Source organism: Pyrgilauda ruficollis, unplaced genomic scaffold, assembly GCF_017590135.1.
Source record: "Pyrgilauda ruficollis isolate IOZ18807 unplaced genomic scaffold, ASM1759013v1 scaffold6, whole genome shotgun sequence".
NCBI lineage: Eukaryota > Metazoa > Chordata > Aves > Passeriformes > Passeridae > Pyrgilauda > Pyrgilauda ruficollis.
Genome location: NW_024527710.1, coordinates 5,128,836 through 5,142,340, shown reverse-complemented (window position 1 = coordinate 5,142,340; position 13,505 = coordinate 5,128,836). Strand labels below are relative to the sequence as shown.

At 40.5% G+C, this 13,505-nt stretch overlaps 2 protein-coding genes across 2 annotated transcripts in view; both read right to left on the bottom strand.

The window, feature by feature from the left end:
* The window catches only part of ZNHIT6 (zinc finger HIT-type containing 6), a 31,174-nt gene extending 25,017 nt beyond the window's left edge, over positions 1-6,157 (bottom strand). The window contains exons 1-5 of the mRNA XM_041483469.1: positions 6,078-6,157; positions 4,825-4,890; positions 4,633-4,739; positions 4,463-4,548; positions 3,959-4,062 (exon numbers count right to left, since the gene is read on the bottom strand). Of these exons, the coding sequence (XP_041339403.1) occupies positions 3,959-4,062; positions 4,463-4,548; positions 4,633-4,739; positions 4,825-4,890; positions 6,078-6,142 (428 nt within the window). The 5' untranslated portion in view covers positions 6,143-6,157. The remainder of the gene's footprint in view (positions 1-3,958; positions 4,063-4,462; positions 4,549-4,632; positions 4,740-4,824; positions 4,891-6,077) is intronic.
* A 2,124-nt stretch (positions 6,158-8,281) lies between these two features.
* Positions 8,282-13,505, bottom strand: part of COL24A1 (collagen type XXIV alpha 1 chain) — a 118,401-nt gene continuing 113,177 nt past the window's right edge. Inside the window, exons 54-60 of the mRNA XM_041483470.1 lie at positions 12,497-12,532; positions 12,375-12,401; positions 12,141-12,206; positions 11,225-11,393; positions 10,465-10,574; positions 9,157-9,372; positions 8,282-8,670 (exon numbers count right to left, since the gene is read on the bottom strand). Coding sequence (XP_041339404.1) covers positions 8,524-8,670; positions 9,157-9,372; positions 10,465-10,574; positions 11,225-11,393; positions 12,141-12,206; positions 12,375-12,401; positions 12,497-12,532 — 771 coding nt within the window. The 3' untranslated portion in view covers positions 8,282-8,523. The remainder of the gene's footprint in view (positions 8,671-9,156; positions 9,373-10,464; positions 10,575-11,224; positions 11,394-12,140; positions 12,207-12,374; positions 12,402-12,496; positions 12,533-13,505) is intronic.

Genomic DNA, 13,505 nt, shown 5'->3' with positions numbered 1-13,505 from the left:
TAGAATGTAGCAGAACTGTTTTAAACATGTTTAGAAGGTGTTTTTAAATATGTGTGTGTGTATACATATATATATGCAAACTAAAATATTGACAAACATTCCAAATTAATCACATCTTAAGATATCAGCTGCAGTTCTGGCTCTACAGAAGTATTTCACTGGCAGCCTGTCAAAGATAGTGATTCACTGATGATTCTGCTTCAATTTAGCAACTAGTATTCTTAAAATATTAGTACACAGGATATCTTACGTCAAAGTTCAAATACTGTAGTATTTCCTGTCTCTTTCCCTTTGAATTCATAAAAGTGATTAAAAGGACATGAAGTTTAATGACAGACCAGTTATCCTTTAATCTGACAATACCCAATACTCTGTCAGAATGCAGTGAAGTTTAAATGAAGTACTGGGCATTCAGCTCGTACAGTTTTGGATAATATTGACTTCCTTCAGCAACTTAACTTTCTTCTTCATGGGTTCAAGAAGGCAAGCAAACCTATGTACTAAGTAACAACTAAATTCAAGTTTAACAGCTCCAGTGGTGCTATATTAAGTCAAAACCCAGCTCAGAAAACTCCTTGCTATATTCTCAAAATCAACACTTCAAACAATAATTGGAATTATCTCACCTAGCTAAGGATTAGAGCTGACATTTTAGATCCAGGTGTACCTCGAAGTGTAACAATAATGATCTCCTAAATTATGTTAGTCCCAAATCCCCACACTGTATTTTTTTCTCACAATTACATTGAAGAGGTGAGGCAACATGAAAACTTCCTCCTCCCACATATACCCCTCTGACCAAATGCTCCCAGGCTGCAAGCATGGCTGCTACAAGAAAGGTTTGTAGACCTCTGGTCCCTCTTGGTGGGGAGGAGAGGTAAAAACGATTTTGTCTGGGAGATATATGCTGTGGAGTGTGGAAGAAGCTGGCTGGAGATGTCTATGACAGTGCAAGCAGCAGGGAGGGCTGGAGTAGGGCAGCACAAGCTGCCGAGCTCAGGGAACTGCACTGCCCCATTTCAGTGTCTCACTACATCATCTCCTGCCAGGGAACAGGAGCCATGGACTTGCAAGCTCATTCCCCTCTTCCTGTTTGACCTGCTGGCTGGAGCTTCCCAGTTGGTGCTCCTGCCCTTGGATTCACCCTGGCCTCACCCTTCACCCTTTTCCCAGAGGTCCCCTATCCCAGCAATTCACCCCATCAACTCCATGGAAGAATGTATACAGGGGGCAACTCTCAGCTGTATTGAAAATAAGGACACCACAAGAAATGTAGGGTGAAGAAGCCCTTTAAAAATAATTTATGGATAAGAAGTCAGATGCACCATGAGTTCACACTCTGGACTCAGACACTACTTTCTAATGACCCTCCATTACCTAGATATTCAATATTACACATTAGTCTAACCCATGTGTTGCCCAGCATTGGCACGTATGCTTCCACAACATCGGATTTAGCACACAAATTCATGGAATCCAGGAAGTGCAGAGTCTGGCTAACACTTCAAAACAACACTGATGTGTCCTCCAGCGCTGGAACAGGCAGGGGATGACACAAGAATACATCTTGTACTTCCTAGTTCTGGCCTACTCTCCTTCCTGCTGTGTACTGCCCAACAGCTTGGCTCACAGGAGGGTGTCAAGAGGACAAGGGAGAAGCCTGTTCTCAGTTTTCCACGCACAGATGTTGAGCAGCTTCCAGCCTCCACCCTCTGGAGCAATCTGTCTACAAATCTCAACTGACAAACAGAGTGAGAAGGGGCTCACAACTAGAGGAGAGTGACACACCAGGCCCTGAGCACTGTCAGGTGCTAAACTCATATAATGGATAGATGACTATTTGCACAGCTTTACCTCATTTCAATGTGATGTTCAACAAAATGTTATGGGTGTCATGAAGTCCTGTGACACAGGCGCTAAATGCCTGATAATCACTGGTTTGACCAAACTTGATTCCTTAGAACCCATTTAAAGAGAGTAGGCAGAACATACCAATTAAAAAAACAAACCAAACAATCAAAAAACCAAAAAACAAATTCCCAAAACCTGGTGTTAATTTTTAACCTGCATCACTGAGTGAATTCCTGAGTGAAAAACAGCAGCAGCAATAGAGAGGAAATACATCCTTTGTGTAATAATCACTGAGCATATTCCATACCCATGGACAGCATTTGCAAGAGAGGGGCAGTGATTTCTTATGCTCTTCAGGACAGAGAATGTTATCAAGTCCTTTCTGGTGAGATGTAAAAGTTCCATAGAAGCTACCATTCCACAGCAACAAAAGTTCCCCAGGACCTTATGAATGACACCAACCAGTAAGGCATTTTACCAGAAAGCCTTTGAAATATTTCCATGCCTATTCACCAATAAGTCACCTTCCTTGCCCCTTCTTAATTTGTCCTCAACACAAGCGACACTTCAGTGTGTACCCAAAAAAGCTTTCTAGAGGAAAAAGAAAATGGTACGTGAAGCCAAATGTCTGTCATTACAGCACTGTACCATGCCCAGGATCTTCCCAACCATGTCAAACCTGCCTGTGTCTGTGTCCTCTTCTGTCCTCTTACCTACTGACCCCAGCATTCCTGGGCTTCCTGCACTTGCTCTTGAGGGCTGCTCCTTACCCTGTACTGGTTAAGTGTGTTTATGTTGTTTTATCTGTAACACTGAGGAAATTCCCCATTAAAGTGAAGCTCAGCTCTAAGCCTGAGGTACTTTTTCCAGCATGAGACTAATAAAAGGGATCTGTATAAGGTAGAGCATGCAGCCAAAGTCAGGGAAGTCAGTGCAGAGGGAGACAACCTCTGCAAAGTCTGGGACAGGCCTGGTCTGTTTTGAGAGGAGACCTATAAATCTGGGGCAGAGGGAGGAGAAAATACCTCAGATATCCTTTCTTTCCATTGGTTGTCTGGATTTTCTCTAACAGAACTGGTAAAATATGTAACTTTAAAAGGTTACACTGTACATCTATTTGATGCCTAATGTTCTGCTAAATGTACTCTATGTGCAAAACCAAACTTGCCTGTGTTTTTCCCTAGAGCAGCCTGAACGAACCTGGTGGGTGTGTTGAGCAGCTTGCAGGTGGGTTATTACTCTGTCAGAGACAGACCTCTGGTGGCCAGCCAGAGACCGGCACCGTGGAGCACACAGCTCCCAGAACAGAGGGAAATCACAAACTGCCACCAAACCCGAGACCATGAACAGAACAAGTAAAGGAGCCATCATGGGCATATGAGCCATCAGGGACGTCACTGCTGCGAGATGCTCAGAAGGCATTTATATTTGACCCCAGTGTACCACTAAGCTGAACTGCAGACCGGATTCCTGTCACAATGAAATACTTCACAATTTCTTTCATTTTCACTGTGAAAATACTTTAAAATACAATCTCTGAATATCAGAGAAAAACCACAGCATGGATAAAGGAAGAAATATTTCAATTTTACTCAGCCTTCTTCCTGAATTTGTATCTGTCCGCACTTGTCTCTCTAAGCTGTTCTGTACCAAACATTCCCATTCTGCAGCACAGGAACTCCCATCACAGAATGCAACTCGGGTACTGAAGCACCTCTTCAGGTTTGAAGTTAGCCTTTTCAGAGGCAGGTATTTGTACAAGCTTTCTACATCAATCAATCCTCTATCATAAAACCTCCAAAGTAGCATTTTCTTTTACCAGCAAAAAACCCCCAAGTGTTAATTAAAAGAAAAGACCACAACAGCACTGATTCTTTGTTCTGTTACCCAGTGTTAGCATTTTTCAAAATAAAGCATGAATTATGTAAGCTGTTAAACTGAGCTCAAAGAACCCAAAGAAAATGAAAACGTAAAGCATGAAATATTAAACAGCTTTTGCAAAACAAAGTGCATCTAACAGATTTCAAAGCAAGCATATTGGTATGAAGTCAAATTCTCATAATTATGTGCTCAAAATATTGCTGACTGTAACCAACTGAAGACTCACATCGAATTGAAGGTGGTAGAATTTTCTCTTCTTTTTGTGAATCCAATCGGCAGTGTTTTTAGCTCAATATTACACCCTCGAGCTTTGTTTCTCAAGCAGTATAACTGGAAAAAAATAAAAACATGAAAAAATTTGAACCACTTAACAATTTTTAGGTGATTAATAAATCCATTGTTTACCTAGGAAGCGTGTATTAAAAAATTCAAAAGTTGTGGAGGTGTAAGGAAACATTCAGGCTTTCTTAACACACATCTATCATCCAACAGCAACAGTGGTCATACATAAATTTTAAGAAATGTTAGTGATCTTTTCTTCCAAGCAACTGGATGTAGGCATCAATACTATTGCTGCACAAACCTAGAGACTTCTTTTGATTTCTGGCTCTAAAATTCAGGATCATTCATATCTTCATAACTCTGGAATCTGGATTGGGACTACCTCAGTGGGAACTCAAAGGTAGCCAACCCTAATTCCAGCACAGCAAAAGAAGAATCAAAAACTTACAAGTCTTTTTGTTGCTGGACTATGCACAACACAATGTCGAGCAGCAGCATCAGCTGTCCTTCCTACGTCTTCCAGGAAACGATAATCTGAAGGTTGAATAGAGCACAGAAAAATGTAGTGCCAGCCTAGTAAAACCAGGGAGTTTTAGAATGCACACAGTATGTTCTTACCACTCAGAAGGTTCAAGTCAGTAAATTCATTTACAGAGACAAATGCTGTTTTATCCCTGACTCCGTTACAGCTCAGTGCAAGCTTATGTTTCTTTACACACAACAGGCTGAAATGACAAAAAAAAGGAATTAACATGTTCAGCACATGAATGGGGGAAATAATCAAAACTATTTAGTTCAGATAACAGATACCTGCACGAATATTTCATGCATCGTGGACATCTGTACTTAGCTTCTTCTTTGCTACAGGTTTCACACCTGAAAGAAGTAAAAAACACTTCTCAATAAGGGAGCATTTTTTGCACCTACTGGCTTATGGAAGTACCTGCTCAGGCACTAGGCTATCCATCAGCATTTTCAGGAAAAGCTATTTTAAGTACACCTTGAAAGTACAGAGAGAAAATACAAATATCCTGAATTAGGAAAGGTGGCAGACAAAACAACACAAGGGAGTATCTCCAAACACAGGCACATTACAACACTGTAGATGCTTGAAAGAAAAAAACCCACATGCTAACTGAAGAGCTGGAAACAGAGCAAGCCCTTACCAGCTTGTCTTGTAGCCTGTGCTTTTCTCCTTTTGCATCATCTGCACTCTACCATGCTGGCTTACAATACTCCCAGCTTTAGGCAGACAGAAAATAAATTTCATGGATTCACACTAAACCCTGAACAATGCCTCCCATTTTCAGACTGGAACAAGAAGAGCATGAGAACATGGTCAACCAAACAACTTCTGGCTGTCAGCAGGGCAGACTCCAAAGTCAGGGAACCTTTCAGGCACAATGTGTAAGACTTATCAATTTAACTAATAAGTATCAGTGAAAAATTATATTCCTCTACAAATATGATCATATGTTTTTAACTAGGCTATCAAAACAGCTCTTTCTCCCGCTCTTAAGAAAAAGGTCTCTATATATGTCAACGGAAATAATCATCACTTTTATTTTAAATCTGACAAACAGAAAAGAGAAATAACAGTTCCCCCACTTCAGTAAGGTTTTCGAGAATAGCACAAACGCACAATTTTCAGCTCCTAGGGGGTAAACGCCAGCCCTAACCCATCTCCCTTCCTCTCCCCACCACGTGCTTGCTGTTTGCTGCTAGAGAGGGCCCGAAGGACAAGCCCAGCAATCCCACCCGCCTGACGAGCGCTGTGAAACAGCAGCACAAAGCCATTCCAGGAACCGGGAAAAGGGTTTCAAACATTGCAAACCAGGAACGGGGAGTTATTCTGAACAGGGATTCCCCTTCCCTGCCCCGCACGATCTCAGCAGAGCCCGCTGCCCATCGCCGCTCCAGCGAGGCTCTGCCCCGGGCGGAGGCAGCGCGCAGCCCCTCGCTCGGTCGGGCCTCACCCGCGCGGGAGCTGCGGGCCACAGGACTACCTCCCGAGCCCCAGAGAAGGCGCTCCCGAAGCCCGTGCGGCCGCCGCCGTGCCGTACCTGTGCAGGGACATCTTCCCGCCGCCCGCCGCTCGCCCGGGCCCGTCCCGGTCCCGCTCCGCCATGGCCGCGCCGCGGGGCCTCACGGGGCACGCGCGGCCTCTGCTGCGCGGCGGCGCCTCCTGGCGGCCGCGGGCCCCAGCGCAGCCGCAGGGGGCGGCCTCGGACCTGCCGGGCTACGGGACCTGAGGGCCTCGGGAGCCTCGGGGCTCGGGGACCTGCGGGGACTGCAGGAATCCGGGACCTGAGGGCCACGGGAGCCTCGGGGCTCGAGGACCTGCGGGGGTCCGGGACCTGAGGGGCTTGGGGACCTGCGGGGATCCGGGACCTGAGGGCTCCGGGACCTGCGGGCTATGGCACCTGCGGGGCTCCGGGACCTGCAGGGATCCGGGGCCGATGTTCCAGCCAGGGAGGCTTTCCAGAGCACAGAGCAGGCTTCCCGAGCCGCGCACGGCGCCGCACACCAGCACGCTGCCGGCCCCTGTCGTGACGCTCCCCGGGCAGGTGAGCCCGGGCACCGCTCCTCACCTGCCCGTGTCCCGCTGCAGCGGCCGCCGGGCCCGCTGTCTGCGTGGGATGTGCATGTTTGCCTCAACTACGGAAACGCACATCCCAGCAGCCTTGTAAGACTTTAAACTCCTTGCTTTGAAAATAGATAATTTATGAGATTAAGAACTCCCAAAAACAGGACCATGAAATGAATAAATATATACACGAAGCAGACGTTTTCTAAAAATTTATAATTTTAGAAAATACCCCCAACATTTGCCAAAACATCACCTCCAAAGCCCAACTAAGAGCAAATGTCAAATCATAATGTCACTGTATTGATCGTGAAAATGCATAAAGTGAAACATTTTCTCATTCTTTTGTAATCTTGCTTTGTTTTTCATTTTATCAGATTTTTCTCAAAGTGGTCAAAAATGATGCTTTGATAAAAAATAAAATATGGGATATGCACATACATTACTTTGTAAAAGCAAACGTCCCTCTGGCAGAATTCCATGGCACAGAGCATATGCATTTCCCCTTGGGAGGAGAAACACTGCCACCTAAGAAAAGTGCCCTTCTAGAGGATTTTCACAATTTCTAAGGATGAACCGTACAATATGAAACAGAATAGTAAAAGACAAAGAGATAGCTTGGAAGCTTACTTTATTATACTTTGGTGGTGTGGTTTATTGCAGGTGAAGACAGACAGGTTGTTTGCACACTCCCGGGCTCCCTCAAATACAGTCTGGTATCACCTTGCCATGTACTGCTGAGCACACTTTGAATTGATAATAGATAGAGGCATATCAATATAAAGAGTCCTTTTCCTAATAGTAAAACTCTTCTTTTTTACTAAAAAAACCCCCTTCACTGAGCATTTTAGGCTTATTTTAAAAAACCTAAAATAATCTAATAAATTTTGAAAAAAAAAATTTCTAAGAGGATGAAATGGTGATTATAATTTAACAGGAGCCATTCAGAAGACATGTTATAGTAGATCTTTTCAGAAGTTACAAAATATATACAGAATACATCATCTTAAGATGGCTTTGGCATTAGCAATGTTAACTGAAATACAGAATTTAAAAGTCAAAACTACTTTAGGTAGTTCTTACAACGATTTTCACAATGGCTGTAACGGAAACTGTTCTGACTATATGCATCATATACAATATGCTGTCTTATACACCCTTTCCAAAATAGTACACAAAAATATTTTAAACAAGAAATCCACATAAATAATGTTTTCAATTATGTGAAGTATGTGACCAACGGTTTAAAACAAGTACCTTCACAACAGAAACATATCCTGATGTAACCAGCACATACAGTCTGAAAGATAAAAAGGGACTCAAATAATCTCTGCTGAGGCCATAAGCACCCTGTGTTATGAAGAGCACCAAGGCAACATGGACAGGAAACACAAAAGAGGTAGTGTGCCATCTGTTCAGATGTGTGTGTCCACGAAGGACTGGAATAAAGCAATGGTTAAGAAAAGAAGACTTGTTGTAGTGTGGCATGATTCACTTTTCATATAAAAGCTATTGCACATTTAGGAGCATTAGCAGGTATTGCTCCTCAGTATCATACGTCTCCAGCTTTCCTCAGGATGGTTTTTGTGCAGTGCTGTTGAAAAGATTGCTCAGAACACTTGACGTCCTGAAAAACTCCATGTTCAGATACTCCATTCCAGAAAATTATGCAAGAAAGCACCAAGAAATTTATTTTTAAATACTTTAAGAAAATTGCTTTAGTATTTTCTTTCTTTCTTTTATTTTTTCAATGTCATTTCTCCTTAGGAGGAAGTATTTTTCTTCCTGAGGTTCTTTAACCAACAACACTTGAAATGATTCTTCAGTTTCCTAGTAATTTTGCCTGCAATGGATCATTACTTTTGTACTCAATCTGTGCAGCAACTCCATGTTGATGCCACAAGAAACCCAGGACAGAAACCTTAAAGGAAGCATATGGAGCCACTTTCTATGAAGTGCTGCTGTCCTGGTTTGAGGCGAGGAAGTGCATTAACTTGAACAACTGGAAGCTGATTCGTGTCCTGAGTGTGAAAAAAGAACTGTGTCTTATGCCAGCTGCCATCTACGATCTGAAACACACAGGAGAAGCATATTAGAATCATATAAAAGATCAGCTTCAAAACACAAATGAAAATCGTGCTTACAGAGTGAAAGAGAAGTAGTGTACAGAAACATTCTCTCAGCAGGTCCTAAAGAAACTGTGTAATTTAACAAATGCCATTTCTGAAGCCTGGATTTTCATTTTGAGGGTAACTGTTTCTAAATTTTCCTGGAGGACCTCCCTATTTCTGTGCTGATGTCTCTGCAGTGTCTTTGTACAGTCTCAAAATACATGAGACACAATGCAAACAGCAAGTACAGATGCCCTGTATCACTGCCATTGCTTTTACCCTTGAAGAGATGATGAATTCAGTATCTAAAGGCTGGCATATGCAGAACTACGTAAAGAAGCAAGTTTTAAGAGATGTGAATCTAAATGATTATTTATTTGCAGAAGATTAGTAATGTCATCCCTCTGTCATTCCTTTGATAAAGTGATGCTAAAAGGTATTTACCATGCATTCATCCAGCAGCACTTTGGGTTCCAGTAGCGTATTTGCTTTAAATATTTGACCATTCCATCCCTTAAAGGTAACTGATGTCTTCTGGCCACCTGCTGTAGTTAATCCCCACACTGGTGTGTTTAGACAATGGATTGTGATGCTGTGGGTTGCTTCTGAGCTCAGTAAGTGAAGGAAGTTCATCTGCACTTTTCCAACACCAAACTCCAGCTAAATTCCGAGAGAAAAGCATTGTTAGATTTACAGCTGGACTGTGCTGAATGCCTCAGCAACACGAAGTGCCATGGACGTGTCAGTGTGGTGTTCAGGCACGGGAGCATGCATACATGTTTATATACATTGGGGTCAAAGCCAAAGAGCACAATCTGCATTCCTCAGCGAGATGTTAGGTCCTATTACAGTCATTACTATAAACAGAAGCTTTCATAGGACATTTTCAAAGTGTAAATATAAATACTTGCTGATGCTTACAACATTGCTGAAGCACAGCTGGTCAGAAAACAGTGTTTTTAAATAAGGAAACTGAAACAAAGATTCAAACAAAGATATTATCAGCAGCAGTGTTTTTACTGAAGCCACATCAGTCTGCTGTTTAGTCTTCTTAGACCACAGGTTCTGGCAATACTGATAGTCCATTACAAATGCAAAAGTTCCTAAGTGTATTTTGATTTTAGACAGAAAATATAGTAACTCATACAAGAAGAATTTCTCCAAGACTATTTCATATTCAAGGATCTTCCAAATGTAGGAATGCATATGTGAACTTCACAGTATTTCTGAAGCTATTCAATGACTACAATATATATACAGAACTTCACAAACATAAAATTTCTATTCCCAAAAGTTCAAGAACTACATGTAAAAAGGAGCATGAACTAATGATATACAGAAATCCAGTCCCTCCCTAAAGTCATTTAAAAGTTCCCAAGTGTTGGAGAGCAGTAATAATTTTCATTCTTTCTATTGTAACAACCTCAGCGTCTCTACTCTTAGGCGTCCTGACTGATGAGATACTAATGTAGCTTAAATGTATTTCAGGCTTATTTTTATGCCTTGTAAAAGAAAGTGTAAAGCAAAACAAAATAATTCCATCAGCATACATAAATTCTCACACAGTGAGAATTACTAACATGTAGTCTCCAGAAAATCTGTAACTTCTGTACCAGAATACATAACATCCTTCCACAAAGATGCACAATAATGCCCCCCTGAAATCTAACTCTTTTTAATGAGTTATGTAAATAGGCATGCATTTGTTTAGAGTTCAAGCACAGACACAGTGTCTCTAGAAGCAGTGCATACCTTCGTCACAGACAATGGTGTTAAACATGTCTGACCACCTGCAGTGAAGTTGCAGAAAACTTCAATGGCATCAGAAGGACAGCCAATATTTGGGTCAATCCAGTATTTTCCTAGTAGTATATCATTTCAGACAGAAAAGAAAACCAAAATGTAATTACTCCTAAGCAATTTGCTAAAATATTAATACTTCTTGGCAAATATTACATATATTATCACTATACCTTCACAAGGAAATAAAAGGAATATGAAAATGTTTTCACTATTAAAATTATACTAATAACAGATACTGAGAAAAATTACCATAATAAACCATTTCTGACTACAATTACACTGACAGCTTTAAATAGGAGGGTTTTTTTATTTGAAATATTGATTCAGGGACTTCTACAGTCAGTGTATCTGACAGTGGTAATGTATGGTATGCAATTTTTTCATTAGGAATCTTGCAAGATTAGCCACAAATATTTGGAAAACTTTGAATCACAACATTGCATTCAGTTTCAAATCTTCTGGATACATGTTTATTGATAGATATTATCTGTCTAATATTTATATATTAGATAGCTACATACTTCCCCCTTTAAAATTCAGATATTTTATCTTAAAGATGAAATAAATATATTTGTGACAGGTGCACTGCAAGAGAATACAATAAAAAAAGAATAAAAACATTAAATCTGTCAGATCAGAATTTTAATGTAGAAAGCAACATTCAGAAGCAGCACCTTTCAAAGGTCCTTGAATGAAAGTGGGCACTTACCATCTGACACTTTAGGTTCACAATGGAGCAAATCCCTGCAGATGCGTGCTGGGTTATCCCGTGTGCCAAGAGGGTTCTTGATGCTGTGCAGTAAATTGCTAAGGTAGTGGAGCGTTTTGAGTATCTCTGTACTCTGATCTAGTAAAGTTACTTCAGTATTCTGGTATTTCTGCCAAGGGCCATTAGCAAATGTGTTACCACAAAGAAGCGTCACAACAACAGTATATGCAGTAAGAGTCAAACGTTAAATGGCCATTGAATAGCCAGACAGAATCAAAGTGTTTATATGAATGCAATCAGCCATGTAAAACAACGTAAGGCTAACATATCCCAATAAACAAATTAGGACATTTTATTAAAATTGTCAGAGAGGTGACATTAAGGCAGCTTTAAGTCATGCAAATTTGTCATTATGATCTATTGACATAAAAATATGGGTACAAGGAAAAAAAGGAAAAATTGGTGCATTTTTAAAGTAAACTTAGAGGTTTCAGATTTGAAATAGTGAAATTTACTCTAAGGCTTAACCTAAAAAATATATGCAACTTTATTTGACTTCACCCACGTAAGGGATTTTCATGCAACCAATGCAGCCAGACACCTATATGTTGATTTTTTTAAAAACCAAACCCTAAATGCTGGTATTATTATCTGTGTCTGAACAGATACAGTCCACTATGTGTGACAGTCAGTAAATTTTCACTACTACTAATTACCACAAAATGTAGAAGTCTTGCTGGTGCTCCTAATTTCATTTCAACTCTATCCTGTAAATCCTAGCATGTTTCACTACATTCTATAATTACTTGCTATCCATTATTAATTTAAACTAAGTCTTTGAAAATAAATGCTGTTATGTCCTCAAAATTATAATTGCATTCCCTGTATGATAATGCAAATACATTTAAATATATACCTCCATCTGCAAGGCAGCATTTGACTCAAACAAAGCTTGAACAGCAGCATTGAGATCCACTTGTTTCTAAAAAACAGGTATTTCAGAATATAAAAAGATGAACAAAAACATACAAAGGTGCATCTGGTAAATTCTTTGAACAGTGGAACAAGGAGTACATTTGAAGAGGATCCTGTTATTTTCCCTTTCAATAAAGCACTGGTTAGGGTAGGTTAGGGTTGTTACAGAATTTACCCTTGGTCCTGGTGGTCCAGGTGGTCCCTGGAAAATGGGAAAAGACAGATATTAGGTGCTTCACATCTTTATATAGTGCAATCAAAATGGAAAAATACAAGCACATTTTTTTATGCACTTACGGGTGGCCCAGACTGGCCCTGCCGTCCCTGAGGCCCCTAGAAGAAATGGAGATAAAATGCAATCGTTATACATTAAAATATCTGTGTTTACATTTATGTATTTATTAAATCACAAACATGTCCCAGTCTGTAGAAGGAAGAAGGTGTGATATCAGCTGTGGTAAAGTTATGGATTATTAGTTACTATTTTTAAAGCATCTTGGTCCATTTACCATATGAATATTCATGTTGGAATTCCTGTGTTGCCTGGTTCCTTGTTTCTCCAATTACTTCTGATATGAAAGGAACATTAAAAGTCATAGAAAATATTCATATATAATGTGCTCTACATTGTGCCAGTGTTACATGTATGTTGACAAGATAAGTACTAAAAAGGGTAAATAATCACAAGAACATTGTAAATAATGTTATCAGTAACTGCAAAAAACTAACTGATCCATTTTAATCTAGGAGTATGTGCCAGGCTTTTATCAGTTTAATTTATCAGCAGTGTCAATTTTCAGCCAGAATATGTTATGTTCATTGTTTTACAGTGATATGGCAGACTTCTTCTTCATTCAAGAAGTTATGCCCTTATTTTAGTGTGTAGGATGACTGCAGAGGAGAGGAGGAGAAGGAACTGCTTTTCCCTAGCTTACAGTACCTACAGTGCACGTAAATCTGAGTTTTAGGCTGCCTTAGGATTGAACATGGGCCTTTCTGATACAATAAACCCATGTAAATAATTCTTTCTTTATTCAACTATCCACATTGAGCTGGAATGGTTGTGGACATTTATTAATATGCAGTGATACTTGTGTCTCTGTTAGAGTCTTATCTTCAATACTCAAAGCTTCTTGGAGCTATTGTAACAAGCAATGGCACAAATGATCACAAGGAAAAGAATAAGTGGCAGTGCCTTAAGAAGAGAAAAAGAGAAGGAATGAAAGGCATGGGCTAGATCTGCACCTTAAATTACTAAAACCCTTTCAACACAGCTAAGTCAATTTAAGCAGAACATTCTTTTGTC